This window comes from Filicampus tigris, chromosome 22 (assembly GCF_054856515.1).
Source record: "Filicampus tigris isolate MCC_2025a chromosome 22, RoL_Ftig_1.0, whole genome shotgun sequence".
Classification (NCBI taxonomy): domain Eukaryota; kingdom Metazoa; phylum Chordata; class Actinopteri; order Syngnathiformes; family Syngnathidae; genus Filicampus; species Filicampus tigris.
The window spans coordinates 7,479,168-7,498,675 of NC_141238.1; the positions used below are offsets into that span (position 1 = coordinate 7,479,168).

General features: G+C 41.0%; 1 protein-coding gene across 9 annotated transcripts in view; it reads right to left on the reverse strand.

The window, feature by feature from the left end:
* LOC147126748 (uncharacterized) overlaps positions 1-19,508 on the reverse strand; it is a 282,315-nt gene that overhangs the window by 207,482 nt on the left and 55,325 nt on the right. For all 9 annotated transcript variants that reach the window (XR_015084604.1, XR_015084603.1, XM_086021734.1 and 6 more), the window contains one exon: positions 16,129-16,242. Coding sequence is in view for 7 of the 9 variants with exons in the window: in XM_086021734.1 (XP_085877860.1) it covers positions 16,129-16,242 (114 nt within the window). In the remaining 2 variants the exon portion in view is untranslated. The remainder of the gene's footprint in view (positions 1-16,128; positions 16,243-19,508) is intronic.

Sequence of the window (19,508 nt, forward strand, 5' to 3'; positions counted from 1 at the left end):
GCGGGACTTTCGCAGGATTGTCGCTTTCAACTAAACCGACACTGCGCTCCCTCGCGCTGGTTTTGTTTTTGCGTTGGAGAAGCCCAGCAATCGTTACGACACCATGACTTCATTCCACTAACTAACGCGAAGCGCTTTCCCTTTAATATATCCTTTTTAAGTTGCATCTTAACACAGAGGAAAAAAACAACAACAAGTGTAAGCACACACGGCCAAGCTTTTGAACAAGAGTGAAACAACAGCATTTTTTTTTTTTTTTTTTTTTTTTTTAGGCCGATGCAGATAACCGATAACCGATAAATAGGCCGATTAATTAATATAAAGTACAAATAAAATATAGAATAATTTTTAAATTAAAAAACAAAAAAAACTAGAAAAAAGTGGAAAAGACATTTTGGAGATGAGCATCAAAAAATCACAAAGTCATCTCTGATTAAAGTTAGCTGTTGACCAGTGTTTTTTATTGATATTTTTTGAGGAGCATGGATTCTTTTAATGTCATTATTTTTGTTTAATGTTGTAATGTGGGGGGGGAAATATATAGAGATATAAAAGATCTATGTATGCATGCTAGTTATACAAAAAACACGGTCCTCGCTATTTGACCTTTTAACATATTCAGCTCGATAGCAAAACAGTTACACGATTCTCTATGATTGAAATATTACGAAAACGAAAACCAAAAGATCTTGAATGCTCCCTAGTGGTTGCCACTCGTCACACGGTAATAATGTATCAAGAGTACACACAAATACTTTCTTTTCCACAACACAGCTTGAATGCACATTGGACTTATTTTGCATGGAGATTGATTTTTAACATTAACATAAACATCGTTGCAATGTTTAGCTTCAATGCTTTAAAATAATTACAGTCTCCAAAATCGTCTGATAGCTCTTTATTTTTGTTACACAGACCGCTGTTTGATTATTAATTAGAACCGACACAAGTGTCATATAACAAGGGGCGTTATCATTTTATTTCATCAATAAAAGAGGTGTCAGGTCAATATTTTTATTTTTTTGGTGTGTGTCCATTAAGTGGAAAAACAGGGCTTCCATTTCTTATTTTAATTGGCCTCCTACATCACCGCCGCCGCCTCGCTATTCATAAAAATTCACAGCGAAGTCACTCGTCATTTTACAGCACACTGCACACAGTCCTTTACTCAAACCATCGCTGCTGGCTTGTTCTCGCATATTTGCCGCCACCAAATTTCATCAGCGCCCAGAAAAAAAAATACATATATATCATGAACATCAACTGTGCTGGAAATTGACTTTTATTTCCAAACGCCACGTGGAGATAAGTGATGTAAACAGCGATGGCGCCCGTACGTTTGCTCGAGACGACGACGAGCCGAGCTAACGGTCCTAATGAGGGCGACGGACGCTTGAGTGAGCACGCCGACGACAGCGCTTGCTCGTTTTACAGATTTTGCTTTTGTTCTTTGAACAGACAGGGTGCAATCAAGTGGGGGGGGGGGGGGGGGTGAATTACCAGAGGCTCGTTAATAAATATGAATATGCTTATAAAACGACGTCGCCTTGAGTCTTTGTATGACGCTCAGAGTATTGAGTGGTCAATTGTGACTTGCATTTAAGGTAACTAAAAAAGATGGTAACTTAAAAGTGATTCATAAAAAAAAAAAATCGAGTATTGATATTATTCAAATATTGTTATGTACGTGCGTAGTCACATTGCCAACTAGTGACTCGGCATGTTTATAACAGTGGTTCGTGGTTCGTTGAAGTTAAGCAAAGATAGCTACTACTGTTATAAGTTAGTTGGGCTGAGCGATTCATTAATTTTATTGATTTATTTTGATTGGTTGACAGAATATATTTTTTATGTGTATATTTTTAGCAGCTTCTGTATTTCAATTTAGGTAAGTGAGTGTTGCCAACTCAGCAACTTGGACGCTATATTTAGTACGGCCGCTCGATTATGAAAAAAAATGAATCACAATCATTTTGGTAATAATTGAAATCGCGATTATTCAAACAATCATTTATTTTACTTATAAAAACAAATAAAAAAATGTAAAGACAAATGCATTTCTTTGAAATACTATGTAAGTTCCTTTTGGACCAAACAAAATGTATCAAATTATTATTATATTTTTTCAAAAATAAAAATGGTACAGATGCATAAAATCAGATATGATTTTCGTGCGAAAATCGTGCATTGTTTATGAATTTTTATCGTTTTTTTTACAATTATGCCAATTTGGTAATCGTGGAGTATAATAATCATAATTGTAATTGGATTTCGATTAATTGCACAGCCCTAATATTTAGCAACTTTACCGTCTCCTCTAGTGACTATTTAAGTCTGACACGCACAGTAGCTCTTTTTCCAATGCAACTGATAGGACCAAGGTGGGGCGCTACATTCCAGCGGCCAATGTCACATTCTAGAACTAAACAGAGAAATGTGGGCATGATCCACAGAGGCGGTAAAATACGCTAAGCCCATTCCAACCCAATGGCCCCAGCCCCTCCCCTTAGGTTCCAACCACCTCTAAATGGCATCACGCAAATCAACTCACACTTACATGTACACGAGTGAGCTGGCGAGTGGGGAAGGGTCAGGTTCTCACATCAGCCCCTTGTTGGCCCCCCCGCAATGCGGAAATGCCAACCAGTGCCGCGCGAGCAAAGACTCTTCTTTTCTTGAGGGTGTTTGAAAAGCAATTAGTCCACCGCCGCCACCCGGGTCTGACTGGACCACAGACCCGGCGAGGAATGGGGGCACACTCGCAGGTATAATGAAGTGAAGCGGCGGGAGGGGGTCAGCCCGTGACTTTGGTCAAGACGCGCCGAACACATTTTGCGTTTATTCAAATGCAGGCTGACTGTTTCTGTTCATGCCTAATTGACTCAACACTTCCTGCTGGCTGTGTCCACTCCACTGGCCCGTGTTATGCAGCCACAATCCAGTCTTTAGCTACCGCGTACACGTCTGCTAGTGTCTATTAGGCTAACAGTACAAGCTAGTGGTTTTACCGGACTAATTAGATCGTATAAAATGACCTTGAAATGCATGCTCCTACATTTAGTCAGATTTATGGAGTGCCCAATTGCTCAAGAAAGCCCCGAATGCAAAAATGCGAGGGACAGTGGTTTGCCTGTTTTTACTCGCTATTAAACATTTCTTTAATAATTTATACATGGAAAATAATGAGGTTGGCTTTAGGCACAAAACACACTGCTTGTTTTTTTGTTGTTTTTTTTTTTTGCTCCGCATGGCTCCCTGAACACTTATGAAGCATTATAGTCTTATTTTGTGACTGCCGAGAAGCATCACAAACTTTTATTTTTATTCACCATGTTTATTGCCATTACACTGCAAGTTTTTTGTTTTTTTTTAAGTGCAATTATTATGTGTTGCGTTAACTGCAGACGCAGAGAGCTCCAAATGGAGAAGAAGAATGACATTGTGACGTTATACCCTTGCGCACAAAGTCAGATTCCGAAGCTCAAAGCCACTGACTTGGCAGCTTGGGCTTGCTATGTATGACCAAAATTCTATTTTTAACATATTTTCCCGAAGACAAATTGCACATTTTTTCTTCACTTAACCTGCAAGCACATAAGTGAACACCAAACTGACTGTACCTAATGTACTGTCTTTCCGTGTTTTTCTTCTGTCTTTTTTTTTTTTTAATTGGAATCACAGTGTGTACTTTGCTTTCCATTACTGCCATCTAGCAATTTTCTATAGGACTTTTCCTATATGGCGTTCATATTTTTGTTTCTAAGCCAGTGTTCATGGGTCTGATGGACCCGCTTGAGTTTAGTGTTTTCAAAACAACACATAATTTTCTGTTAAAATACTCCACAGATGTTTACTACCTCCCAATTAAAAGTCACATGAATAGCAAACATTGTTAATATTTGCCCTTTACCTTTGTTAGATCACATTTATGAATTAATGAGCTACTCGTTTTTCAAAAATAAAACGTGATGAAAAAAAGTATATCCCATGTTGTGTTATAACCGTGAGGAGAATGTTTCACATTTGCCTTGTGTCATTTTACTTTTGATAAAAAATGAAAACAGGTCCCACAGACCCAAACACCATACAAGAGTTAATATATGTCAGCCAATCGCAGATGCTCTCGAGTTGAACAACAAAAACATCGCAAAAGCCACAGAAGCCAAGCTAATTAAGCTTTTTTTTTGTATTTTTACGACGGGGGAGGTGTCCACCACGCCCTCGCGATCCAACTTTAGGCATCCATAAACCCTAACAATACATATTTGAAATTGATTCATTATCGCTAATTAATGAGCCGAGGCTGAATTATTGAACTGATTAAGCAAAACATCAATCACACATCTAACAAGATTGACGCTTTAATTATATCTTAATATGATTGATGCGACACCGGAGGCCGCTAGGCTCACGAGGGCCCCCCAAGGAGCATAAACAAGATTTTCTACTCTTTGCACAACAGTTTATTTGCACTCGCGCCACCTGAGGAAACCCGGCCATTTTTCAATGTTTTTTTTTTTTATTTGTTTTTTTTTTGTGCGTAACAATTTACATACTAGTTCAAGCAGCGAGGAGGCGTTGATTGAAAGCGAGTGAGGAAAAATCCGGTTCGGTCGCGCAATGTGACGGCCGCTTCGCGCCGTACCAGGAAGCAGGAGGGCTGCAGATCAGCGGCCTTCCCCCTAGTGGCAGATTAGATCGAGCACACATAGCCGCAGCCAGAAATATGGCAGCGACTCACTTTTGCCTCGCCTAATTATCAGACACCATATTGGCTCTCATCGGGAAGAGAGGAGGTAATTTTGATGCCGAGTCCTTTTGGGAAATTAATTCATTTTACTGATGTGACTCGGTAATTACAGTGACATCAAGGTTAATTGGCAAATCTGTATTGCTCGGGCGCCGTCAAGGAAATGTGTTCTCTAAACACACATTGGTAGACAACATAGGTAAACACGCATGGATCAGGTGTGCACTTTAGTCCTCACCAAAGACGGATTTAATGAGCTGAGTCAATCGGCGAAAAAAAAAAAAAACGAAAAAAAAAAACGGGGGAAAAAAAACATTTGACATGTTAGTGACATTATATGTTTTTCTTGGGCAGAGGAAGGCCATAAATTAGAGCAGAAAAGTTTATTACAAAGCGAGGCAAAGTCATCAGGGCCGAACCTCAGAAATCATTATTACAAAATTGAACTCGTTTGTTCTCGGAGGACCAAATCAACAAGCAAGTCCTCATTAACGGACCACAACGAGGGTGCCAAAAGCGGTCGTTAAAGAGAAATTGAAAGTTGCATGCGTGCGTGCTCTTCCACAAATATAAGTGCTGATTTGCAATCTTTCACCCTCACCCTTTTATCCTCGAATAATTTGAATTGAATTATTTTGGCTAATGTTGCCGCATCCTCAGCAACGTACACTTTGATGTCTTCTTTAATTTGTGGGGTTTTTTGTTGTTGTTGTCCTCGTTTAGAATGAGCTGGCTGAGCAGATTCCTCCAGACAATATTGCTTTTTTTCTGTCATCAGTGCATGAATCACCAATGCAAGAAAAACACATATTTAGCTAAGTATTTTTTGGTTTTGTTTTTTTTTTTTGCCGCTACGTGATTTGTCATACTGCATTCCGAGAAAGTGCCGATAGCGTCAAACGCAATTAAAGGTAATCAAACAAAGCTTGACATCTTAACAAGCCTGCGGAGGCATCCTGACATCGTGTTGCACTTTCATCACTTTGATTTGGGATTATTTTGTTTGCGCTCTTCTTGTCTGAACGGACAGCAAAACGCCAATAAAATATGTCACATAGACGGTGCTGTACAAACATAATTTCCGAGTAACCTGAATAAGGTGTCAACTCAGAAAAACCGTCAGGCAAACATGTTAAAATTCTATTACAATACAATCAAATGCTAGCCAAGAGCACCATTTTTAAATATTCCAAAAATAAACAGAATAGTTATCGCTAAGCCTTACATGCCTCCATTGTATTTTTTAAAAAATTTGTACATCTTTAGTTTTGCCATTTCTGACAGTGTACGAGCAGCAAAGTCTATTCTCTCTGTTCATATGACAATGAATTCCACTCCAATTTCACTTCCCATTCATTTACTTGTTAGTCCCTCCCACCTGAGCAATCTTGGTGGCAGCTTTTGGGAAGTGTTTTTAATTCTCAATTTTGATTCTCATCAAAGAGTGAGCCCCCGTTTTGTAATCAACAGAGGTGATCTGAGCAAGTTGTGCTAGCAGGGGGTTAATGAAAGAATATTTTAATCAGACAATATCATAATATTAAAACCATTAATTCTATGAATATTTATTTGATGTTGAGTACACAATAGATGCCAAGAAAATGAATATAAGGATGTCATTTTACCAAAACAGAATTATATTCATACTCTTTAGCAAAGATATTAATATATCGTCGCTGTCCTGTGAAAAACAATTGTGTCCATTTTTTTGTTTTTCAATTTTCTTATTTTTATGTGAATGGTGTTTCCGTGTTACAGACATCCCATTAACGTGAAAATTTTAAAAAATCCAAAAATGGACATAAGTGTTTTTCACAGGACAGCGATGATATACATATACAGTATACACATATATATATATATATATATATATATATATAGAGAGAGAGAGAGAGAGAGAGAGAGAGAGAGAGAGAGCGAGGGAGAGAGAGAGAGAGAGAGAGAAAAATATATACACACACACACATATATATATATATATATATATATTTATATATATACACATTTGTGATATGTCTACGGTTCAAATAAATATAGGTAATCGATATTCATGGCAGGGCTCCAACCCCCGCAAGTAGTCACTAGACAATCCTATTTTTTTTTTTATCAATACAACACCATTGTTTTGCTTTGCCAAAATGGGCCTCAGCCAAACCTAAAAAGAAAAGATGGACATTATTATTGTACAGATAATGTGACCTCATCTCTTCATTTCTCTTCATTGCACCCAAATTCCCAATGTGCCAAGTTAGCGTTTAGCACTAATAAACTGATTCATGCGAGTTTTCTGAATGAGTAATTAGTTGTTGCTAGCCCGTGTAACCAGGCGGCCCGTGTGAACCCTCTCGGCCAATCAGAGAGCAGCTCAAGGCCAGTTGATCCTTGATCAATAATGGGTGTTGATTTGCTCATTAGGGCCCAGATGTGCGTTGTAATTAGGCTCACCCGTCACAATTGGTGTTATAGTCCAACACACACATACACGTATGCACCCATGCTCGGCTCCCCCCTCAACCCGGCCACCACCAGACAACGCTTGCTTCCCGAATGATCAATGTCTCTGTCATCCTGGGCCGTGTCCGGGGCACCAGGCAGGGCCGGTGAGCCGCGGCGGCCAGGCTCGGGGCTGACATTAGCGGACGGCGGGTGAGTGATGTCAGCCTCCTACTCCCATGGGGGAGGGGGGAAGGCGGGGGGGGGGGGGGGGGGGGGGCGCGGGAGAAAGCAAGGGATACGGCAGAGCCCGAAGCAGTGGGCTCGGGGAAAGGTCACTGCTCAGCCTGGTGTGATTAATAAGACAAGAAGCTGAGCGTCCCCGATGCCATTATCAATATCCGCGGCCACCAGATGTCCCAACTGCATGTGCAGTAGGAATCAGACACGCACACCCAAGGCAATTTACATGGAAGGGGACGGGAGGGGGGGGTCTAGGGATGATGCGGATGCATATATAAACAATTAAGTCGCATCTCCGCCCGTGTTTTGGTCCCATTCGCTTGTTAATGTGAGAGGTCAGCTATCAATTAGATCATATTTATTCACAACTGCGACTCCGACTCAACCGGATTCCGCTAAATGAGTCACGGCGAAGCAAATCCGAGAGGTGAAAGTCTGGGACGGAAATGTCAGCGCAGCCTTGGCGACAAACATGACATTTAAACAGACATCTGTTCCCCCCCCCCCCATCACCAACTCAAAATATTTATCCTTGCCACTGTTGTCCCATGCAAATTAAGAGAAGATATAATATGTACCCCCCCCCAAAAAAACATCCCTTTTTGCATTAGTCATTAAAAAAATAAAAAATACAGTCTGAATAAATGCTCATTTCCATGCAGCGCACCATTTCTACCCGAGCATCGCAAAGTTGACAAACTGATTTGAACTTGTGAAAAAAAAAAAAGTTTAGTGGAAGTCACATTTTGCAGCATCCTGCTATAGGAGCTTTGGGTTTTCGCAGGGACTTTAAATCACTTGCTGTCTGCATGTGGAGTGTGAAACATGAACTATAAGCAGCGGTGGAAAGTAACAATGAACAAACACTTTGGCACTGTAGTGCAAGTAGATTTTCTGCAATTTACTTGAATATTTATTTCGCTGACAGTTTTTTTTTTTTTTTGCCCCTACACTTGAAAACATGTAATATGACTACGGTTGCCAAGTTTCATAAATGAAATAAGGGACACCCACCTCGAGACTATGACCCCCACGGTTCTCAGCCAATGTGGGATGGAGAATCGCACTCTCTCACTCATATGTATATATATATATATATATATTAGTGTTGTCAAACGATTACAAATTTTTAACTAATTTTTTTTGTGCGTTATAAAATTTTAATTAATCTCTATAGTTAATGCTTTAAATTTGACAGCCCTAATATATATATATATATATATATATATATATATATATATATATAGAGAGAGAGAGAGAGAGAGAGAGAAATATATAAATAAGAGGGGAATTGGGAGCATTGACACATGGTGTCAGGATAGTCAGAGTTTAATGCGTTCGCAGACAAAAGTGAGCAGATAAATAAATGAGGAAAAACATGGGGGATTCAGCGATTTGTTTTCAGCCGTGCCTCAGGCGCCCCAGATGGCATGGACTCCACTTCGTTTGGCCCGCCGAGCATTTGGCAGCCGCTACTCTCCCCGTCGCTGTCTACTACCCGCGCTTTTAGCTCGAAATCAGCACTATCGCACGATCCGTCGAAGGTTAGCATCCATTTTCGCACGCCACAAAGTCCTTCAACGCTTTGACCTCTGTCTCGTGTCGCTTTTTGCATGATGTCTCGTGTCTGGGATGTGCAACCTTCATGTCTGAAACTGCCAAAATCAAAAGAAAATAGGTATGTAGCGAGCCAGCTAGCCAGTGATCAGCATAGCTAGCGATCAATCAAGCTAGGTATCCAAACCACAAAAGGCTGCGTAGTGTCCCTCTATATAAAAAGTTGGTGAACACAATGGTCTAAATTTACCATTAAAACATTTTCGAAAAAAAATTATGACGATTTTATGTTATTTGCGATTAGTTAGATTAGAGTGCGATTTTATGTTATTTTTACAATTGTGTCCTATTGGGATATAGCAGAGATAACACTGACAAAATTAAAAGTAAATGAGGAAAAGATAGCTACAAAACATCACAGACATCATTAATGGTTTAAATAAAGGCGTCCTTTCAAACACACATGCCAGCATGTGAAGTCATAATTCATCTGGATTTTTAAATCGGAGAGAATATGACGAGCGGTGCCTTTTTTCCAGCGGTCCAATAAAAGCGTCTGGAGCGCTCCGTCACTGCGAGGGATGCTTTATGTTTTCCTCTGTCATCGGCGACAGTAGCAGGCCTCAGATTTAGAGTGGGCTGCACAACAATGACTTTTATTGGTGATGTAAATATTGGTGCTACCGCTAGAGGAGGAGCGAGACTCACGGCAGAAGAAGACACGTGACGTTGACTAATGATGGCGTTTCAGTGATTTGGGCAGAAACACCTTCAGCCTTGCTTCATGCGTTTGGAAAAATGTATTTTTAAATCGTTTTAAGTACCCTTATAACTTTCATATGAGGGTGGTAAACTTGGGGGGGAAAAAAAGATATGATACAGAGAAAAGGTCTGGCTCGTAATTGGCAGGAATTTTAACAGCAGCTCAACTTAAGATATATTCAATTCCCAGCATATTCGCAGTTTGGTAGTCATAAATTCTCCTCACTACCCTCGGTTATTTTCTGAAAAACCTATTCACCGTTTCTGTGCTCATGCCGACGGCATGTCGAATATAAAAATATTGCTCTGCTGCCATCTTGTATATGGGCCATTCTACCGAATTGGTTCAAATTCAGAGTTGGAAAATGTTTGAAATTTGTATGTTATTTCAGAAAAATCTTTACTGTATTCATGTTGCACCATATATAAGGGACACATATATAGTAAAAGTTCATTTTCAAATAGTATTTTCGAGCTTTTCCCTCATATCTTGCCTGTCCTCAAAATTTGTCACTCCCGAAACACACAATTACAATAGAATCAAAATAATTTGATTAACCGATTCATATTTTTTTCCATTCCCCACTCAACAGAGTATTTTTATAAATTAATATATATGGTTTTGACATCAAAATCAATCTAAATGATTTTTTAACAGAATATGACTTTTTCCAAAATAAATCAAAATGTGCTATTTTTCATTGTAAATTGTTGGTTGATAATTGTATACATTTTATTTTTGTTCAAACATCTGTTTTTTTCGGTAGTGACTGCAAAGTTGCGGCCGTGACCATACTTTGGCTGCTGTTGCAGTAATACTTTGTGCGTGGGTAGCATTGTGAGCACCTAACCACTTTTGCTATATTTACATTTTTATATTTATACAGAATGTGGCTACCACACACAGTTTGGAATATGCGTACAGAGATAGAGGCACGTGACTTATTGTCTCGTGATTAAAATAGATCATAAGATATCACTAAATATGCAAAGTCTGAACACTTCATTGTTTTTTAAAATGTGATTTTCATTGCGGGACAGCAATTTCAACCAATTCGGTAGAATGGCTCATATATATATATATATATATATATATATATATATATATATATATATATATATATATATATATATATATATATATATATAAATCATTGCAAGACCTGTTGACTTCCACTGCCTATTATCGCCAACCGAAAGTCAAATGTAACTTTAAAACTGGTGGGATCTAGTTCGTCGGCTTGTTAAACAAGATGACGGGGAATCCTTCACCTGAGGACAAAGTTAACTGCGCTTTACTGAAGGCTATGTAGATTGCTAATTAGCTAATGAGCTGCAGCATGCAAATTTAGCAGTAAATGTCACTTCGGTCCCGCAAGATGATGTTGTGCGTGGGCGGCTGGCCAACAGAGACCAACCTGACTGTCAAGCAAAGAAATTAAATGGATTCCCGCCGATAAATATGGATGCAAAAATACTCTTAACCTGCTTTTGGGGGAATGGAAAGAACTGAAAAAAAATAAAAAAATAAAAAACGCAGTCTCCGTGCAGGAATTACTCATGTGTGCATTCAGTGGTTGTTATCCACTGGCATCTCCGCTTCAACAATTGCTGGCCTGGGGGTCAAGAGTCTCCCAAATGACATCCTTAGGAGGTTCCCACCCACTCATTGCCTGTCCAACCTACACTGTTACAACGGAGAAAGTGCCACCGTTTGGAGCCGGCAGTCTGCCTACATGGCTCATTGGCATGGAAGATGATGGTTATTGCATGTTGTAGGCGAAGAGGAGGAATCCATTGAGGAAAGCAGGGAGGAACACCAGCGACAGATGGATAATAGTGGTGGAACAGATGTGGGTTTTTTTCTCTTTTTTTTTTTTTTCCCACCCTCTCGGTGAGGCAAAATTTGAATAGGAGAGCAGGGGAAATTCCCTCAGAAACTATAATGTAAGAGGAATGTGAACTGTCGTAAACACTTTTGACATCCCCCTTGTTAGGGAAAAGAAGCGTTTGGAGATCATGTACAGTACTTCGGAATAATGATACTTGACTATGGTGTAACATTTATGAGAAACATCTCTGCAAGCATACATGGCTATATTTTTTTTTTTTCCCCTTCAACGTAAATGTCATCCAGAATTTCCCCTTCAGGAAATGGCTGTTGGTTTAGTCAATGACCGCCTGTGTAAATGTTAAAGCTAAAAATGTACTGTACGTTGCTCGGTATAAATTCAGGACAGCCAACTGTCAGCACACGGGCAAGCGTCGTATCGATTCGCCGGTAAATCACTTTTATTGACAGGGTATAAAAACAGCGCTCGTATATGTCAAGCGTGCGCGGGGAGGCAACTTATCAACCGCAGTAGACGGTGATGGACACGACAAGACGTTACCGTGCACGTTCACCGCCATCGAGGTGGCCGCCGGCACTTTGAGACACCGGGAGAGCTCGTCTGTAATTGACCTTACTGATGCTTTACGGCGCCGCATTAAGAAATTGAGCAAAGTATTTACGAGGCCTGAAATAAAACGAGGACCAAAAACAAAAACAAAAAACTCTCGCACTAACAGAAAGGACAACTTTTTACCGTGCCATGAACTGGTCATAAGATGGAAACAATAAATCCCAAAATAGGACCATAATATGTAGATAGGACCACGGTGGTGCAATTTTGAAGGTGAATTTGCTGACATTGGTCGACTTGGTGTGCCTTCATTTTTGCCTACGCGGCCATGCAGATCTATCAAGCGATATGGCGTGGTATTTTTGTCGTCGTCTGCCGGTTGGTATTTACATGCTCCGATTCTTGTCACTCTGTATTTGTCCGATGTGATGTGTTTGTGTGCTAAAGCGTCGGGTAAAAAACATGGCCACAAATGAGATCACAGTGGTAGGTCACAGCCACGGCTCAATGTGGGAAACAGAAAGGCCACACGAGCCGAGAGAAGGACTTGAAGTGTCACATTCAAAGGCCTTTTGAACATGTTTTGTTGTCGTTGTTGTTCTAACTTTGCCCCACTTCGGCTTGAACCGCGGGTCGATTACGAGCAGTTTGTCCACCGGGCTCGGTCAGTATTCCCCCTCGGTCTCTACAAGTTTTAACATTTGATGCAAGTCAGTGCAGTTTGAAAGAATATTTGTGTGTTTACATTTTGACCGTATTAAGACAAATCATCCCATTCGCAGAGCCAGTGAACACCCCTTGTAAAAGTTCCGTGAAAGACGTCAGAGCGGGCCAGCGATTTACTCTCCATTTCCAAGCTTATTCAGAAATGTAATTGGGGATAATGAGCTGTAATCTATTTAAAGCCTGAGTGCACTCGTTCAAAAAAAAAAAAAAAAAACATGTACGTAATACGTTCGCGGCGCTTGCAAAGTGCCCTGACAGGTGCTGAACAGGTTTGAAAGCGTGCAACAAAGGATTCAGAGTGATTCGGCAAAAAAAAAAAAAAAAAAGGAGGATTATCATCCGGTGAAGGTGCTGGGATTAAGAGCGGCGACAGGGTCCTTTTGTTAATAGACAATTGTAAAAGACAGTACAATGTTCCCCTGCTGCTGTCTCAGCTATATGGCAGAAATCGGATGTTTATAGCGACGGGTCAGAAATGGGTTTTTACAGCCTACTTACTTATTGTGATGCCCTCCCATGTGGGAAAGGAGAGCCGATGGATGATTTTTTTACACTAGGAGTACCAGGATTTTGACACTAGAAGAAGTACGAGACCCGTCAATTTGACGTAATGCCCGCTGGTGCGCTCTAACAATGACGTCATCGACTAAAATGATGGGAGAATTGTGTCAGCCAGCACCGCATAAGATCATTATTTTATTTATTTCGACTGACTGGCACGCACTAGCCACAACGTCATGACTATCGCATCTATTGTCTATTTCACAACACGCGACAAGGCTGCTCCTACCTGTGTGTCAGCCGAGCAATTCCTCCTCAGACGCGTCAGTGTTTTGAAGCAGATGTAACACCTCCTCTACTCGATAAGATTTATTTTTTTATTTATCGATCATGGTGACCGGCAGCATTTCTCAATGTAACCGCTGGTTGCTATAGAAACCTGGCGGCGCCGACCCAGCGCAACGGGCGTACCGTCAAATTTTAGTGGTGGCTCGTAACTATTTTTATATTGTTTAATACCATAAAATTGAAAACCACGGTCGTGAAATATATACAGAATTAGGAAAAGTCAAGAGGCCAAGAGCATTTTATATCCATACACGCAGAGTAATAACACATCAAAGTTTGAAAACAGTCAAAATGACTGCTCTCGTGCTTCTAATGTTAAACATGAGCATGCTGGCTTTCCAGAATCTCTTCCGGCGACACTTCCAATTCCGTTCCTTAAAAACGTCATTCTGAGCTTGAGTCACTCTCCCCAATCAATAGTGGAAACCTAAAGCGCACTTTTAAAAACTGCGACTTCCAGTTTTTACGCCTGTCGCCGGCAGCGTGCGCCATCTGTTAGAATGAGTGAACATGCAGTTTATCACCTGGGGTCTTAATAAATCAGGCCCATAATATGTTCCGGATAGATTTTGACCCGAATGAGACATCCTCACAATTGTCTACATTAAAATTGATGAACTATGGATCTTTTCCAAAACGTAAAAATATAGAGTATATCGCCAGAGACAAACAGGGCTTCAGTGCCCACCTCTTATAAGGTCACATGTTGCAAAGTGCTTGAATGCTGTATGCGCATTCGCTCGATGCGAGACTCTGCAATGACCTCAATGTTGACAACAAGGACACCGGCAATGGATTACTTGTCAATTTGACCGCATAACAGAATCACAGAATTGGGAGATGAATTACTGGGCAAAGCGAGCCAGACAAGTGGGGTGTGTGTTCATTTAAACCCGATTTATGTATTTAACGGCTTACGGCGCGGCGTACGTGACGGCGACCGCCTTAATGCAGATGCATTACGGCCGACGCGCCGCCCGGCTGACTGACGGGCAAAGCGTAACGCTTGGAAGCAATTATTCAGACGTCGGCGCGAGGTGCCCCGCTCCGTTTTGACGATAAGCGCTTTGGTTTTTCGTTCGGATTGATTCAGCCCATCAGCATCCGGGGACATCTACTCGCAAAAGTGTGTGGCCGCACCGGGGAGATTGGCGGCGACGTTGATAAGTGCCCGCAGCGTTATCATCATTGTCGCCAACGACGTGGCCGCCGCTCTTGATTTAATCGCGGCTCTGTCAACGTGTCGACGCTGTTCGAAGATTTCCATTCCCCTTTTTCATCATTACATGTTGCAGGCACAACTCCAGATCAATATGTCAACAGCGATGACAGCGGTGGCAAGGAGCAGAGAACACATCCTCTGTGATTGTATTTTTTTCCAGGTACGGCACTTCCGCCAGAGCACGTGAACTTTGCCTTACAAATCTCCACTGGCATAACGTTAACGCTAAACACAAAATCCAGAGACAGGCCAACTACACTCGTATCGATATTTTGAAAAACTTATATTTGAACGAAAGCAGAAGAAGCACTTGCAGACGCCGCATACAACAAAACTAGCAGGCATATATTCTTTATCCTCTATGAAAAACAGCAGAATTAATTACTGTCACAACACAGAGAATCTATTACAATTGTCAGCCTTCAGCACAATAACAATTTCGGCTACACAACTGTGGTCTTAATACACAGGTACAGACTGTATTGTGTAAAGTACTAGGCAATTTCATAAATGGAATCTGATGACGCAACATCTGGCCAGGGTGCTGTCATCTGTTGAATTATTTAATTTAATCATGTTATTACGGCACCTTTTGAAAAAGGATAGGTGGAGTACTTATTTGTCTCATTAAAAGCATGCTATTAAAAAAAAAAAATGTATGAGTTTCTTGGGGTAAAAGAGAGAGAGGAAAAGTCAATTGAGTTTTTTTTTTGTTCTGAGCTATTTTAGCTGATAATTATATAGATAAGATTTACATTTGTGTTACTCAGTTCAAAGCTATGGGAACGCATTGTTTTGATAGCATAAAAGGCAGGCCAGCGCCAGCTAGCGGCTAAAACCACGTAATGTCATTGTTATATTTGCGACAAAGGGGAAAACATTTTTAGGCAGATAACATTTTTCGGTTGAGCTCGTACTTTTGTATTTTTTTTACTTACGTACAGGAGTTGAAACAGTACTTCTAATTTTAAAGTATCTCTTCTTCTACTAATGAGTACTTTTGCCACCTCTGCAGACATCTGCAAGCATTTAGGCGTGTGTGTGTGTGTGTGTGTCAATAAAGGAGGTTGCTCCTATTTAGAGTTATTTTTTTTTGGGGGGGGGGGTGATAATTCCACGCATGGTTTTGCATCACGCGTTTTTCCACATGGCTTCTTATCCGTTTGATGTGCTCCACTCACCTCCGCCCCGGCCCCCGTCGTGCTCCACCACGGCCCGTCGCTCGGTTCCCGGAGCATGCGCCGCCGCCGCCACCTTGTTATCTGATATCCTCTTCACGCCCCATCTTGTGGAAGCTTCATCAAGTGAGCGAGGACAAGGAAGGCGCAAACAAAAACAACATTATTAAACGCAGAAATTCTCTCGGATTCATTCGAGCATTCAGGCGCCACGCATCACATCCATTTAGAGGCAGCAAATTGATTCAATTTGGCGTGTTTGCATCACTTAATTCGAGCGGCTGTCGGTGAGCTGTAAAACATGCATTGTCAGGGAGATGCTTTTGTTTTCCATTTACCGCCCCCCCCCCCCCCCCCCCCGCCCCCCAACTCGCTTTAATCGCAGATATGCCTTCCGATGAATTCTCATTTATTAATCCAACTTTGCAAAGGGAGGCGACAAACAAAGCTGTAGATGAGATGGCCAAGCAGCTGAAGTCGCAACGAATCAGATATGAAAAATAGTTTGGGGCGTTTCATATCAGAAATTCTGAAAGTTGCATTAAATAGGCAGGACATGGATATGGTGATTCAAGTGTCACATCTGGACAATCCGCTTATAATGAAGACGAGTTCTGTAAGCGCGTCAAGTCATTGCGGATGCTAAAGCGCATCGCACCGTAGTAGCCGTAGGGGGAGCCTGGCAGCAAAAGAACAATTCTTCTTTGCTCCCGCTTTGAAGACTTTGCTTGGTGTTGCGCAGTGGACTAAATCCCCCGGATTGGACCCCAGACCGCAGACCCATGCAGTCATTAATAACATGTGCGCAAGACACGGCTCGGTTCGAGTCAACCATTTTGTTCAACCGACCTACATATATGTGCCTGAAAACGTCTGAAAACACATTCAACACGGATACTACAGTAGCTTATTTCTATACATTCTCCTTAAGCATGCTGTATTGTGTTTTTATTAGGGCTGTCGAAGTTAAAGCATTAACTATGGAGATTAATTTAAATTTGATAACACACACAAAAACAATTAACTCAGTTAACTCGTTTTTTTTCGGGAAGAGTCACTGTCGCAAAGATGGACTTTTATGCAGTTTTACTTTAAAAAGTTGCTCGACAGCTCATTGGAGAAATAATTTGCACACTTTGCAAAGCCAAATTCAAATACTAAATTAGCTGTACATCTTTGGTGTATTGTTCAACTGTTGAATTTTACAGGAAAAGAATCGTATTCAAGGATCAAAGAAAGCTATTAGAACAGTCTTTGAATCAAAATATACTTTACATTTTTTTTCCCCATATTAATTCCAAGATTTTACTCCAGTAAATATCGATTCCAAGCCTTGTAAAAAATTGTAGTTGAAAAATACGATTAATCTCAATTATGGAACATTTTGCAATGAATTAGTTTAAAAAATGTCATCGTTTGACAGCACTAGTTTTTACACAACATCATTCGTGTGTTGCTAGCAAAATGTCTACTTTTATTTGCTAACTCAATTTGGGCGCTATGAAGATTCTGTTCACTTAAACAATCAATGCACCTATGAACCATATGTACTACATGCAGCTTATCAGCACTTTTTCACATGGTGGTGCATTACCTATTAATCATGTGATGATTAATCGGAAGATGAGAAAGGCCAAAGGAGCATTCTTGCGCATATCTGTCAGCCACAAAAGAGACAGAAGCTTTGCTCTCAATATGTGTTGCTGTGTCCTCTATGAAGCATCAAACAACGGAACATGCATTAGTATTCACAGCCCAACACAGGCAGTCAGGATGGTCTTGTGTTGTGCAACAAGGCGACTGCAGCTTTTGAAGACCCGCACACATTCTGCACAAGTTTGGGAGGAAATTCTTCACAGCGCTGATAAAGAAAAAAAAAAAAAAAAAAACTCAATGCTAATTTTAGCACCGGCGACCGATTGAAGAACAGATTCCGGGAGACGGCAAGAACCCGTTTTGCATTCAAGAGTGTAACTGATGTTTCTTTAAGTGGGTTTGGTAGTCTGTTTCAGTGGTTCTCGCCTCACAAAAAAAAAAAAACTTTGTCAGAAATATTACTGTCGGGGCAAGAAATTGTTTTCACACAGCATTCATCTTTGTGACGAGTCAAAGCTGAAGAAAAACAACGGATATTAAAATTCAAGTGTTTATGATGATCAAGTTTTCAGAGCTGCAACAGAAGAGACAGCCTTCATGTAGCAAACGGATCGGAATTATTAATTGTCACTTGAATTGTGCGACTTGAATCTCCGCGCCGACTGATGGAAACAAAACAAAAATATACGCGTGTTGACTGAACACGGGAATCAAAAAGAAATAATAATTCACCCTCCCCGAGAGTCCGAGCTAGCCCAAATAAACAGCAGCATCACAAAGACCGAAGATGAAAAGAGGACACGTGTCAAATATAAATCATGTTTCCCGCTTTGGATGTGCAATGTGCAGTGTAAAAACGGATTAGGGACCCCTCGGAAGAAATTACCGCCACAAAGTCCCGCTGTGAAAACACGTGTCAAAAGATAAAAACCCCAGGGGTCACATCCATCCCATCCATTGTTAAAGGCAGCTGTCAGCCGAGTATGAAAGAGAGAAATGTTTAGGATTGGGGGAAAGTCTCTTGCATTTGTTGGGCGGAAGTATCGCTTGTGACAGGAAAAGCACACGAAGCGCAAGACGCCCGCCTGATTGGTTGAACGTAGACTGTAGAATAGATGATTTCACCGATCAACTTCAGTGACATTGGAAGGCTAGGACGGTAATGCTGTAGAGTGAATGCTTTTCATTTCACGTTTGATTCCTCGGTGCATGTTGGCGTTTCATGTGCCGGACGCTCTATCAAGGTTATGACACATCGCCCGGCGCCCATCTAGCAAGTGAGTTCAATCCATCCCTATCTTGAAGCCAAAGACATAAATAGGCTTGGCTGACGAGCGAAAGTAACCAAGGAGGAAATATTGTTGCACCTCTTAATGGAGCCGTCAACAATCACTTTCCCTGCAGAAAAGATGGAGTCACGAGGCAGCTTTGTGGTCCAAAGGCAGAGTGGAAGCATCATTACCATAGAAAACATTACGGGCGACGACGGACGTCCGGGCCATCAAAAATGATCATCGCATAAATCCCCGGCAGCGCATAATAGGCCTGTCACTCTTCAAGCCTGAAGGGAAAATAATGCCTGCGGCTTATCTTTATCTTCCACGGTGCTTCTGTTGATTACCACAAAAATAGGATTCAAGCGTGTTTAGGTAATAGACACCCGCCGATGCGCACCGACATTGCGGCGGGTTAGATTTTCACGATCGCTGTCCGAGTCCATATGTCCCATTCAATCTGGTGTGTCTTGAAATAAAAAGGGGATAATTTGATGAGCAATTACAGCAACT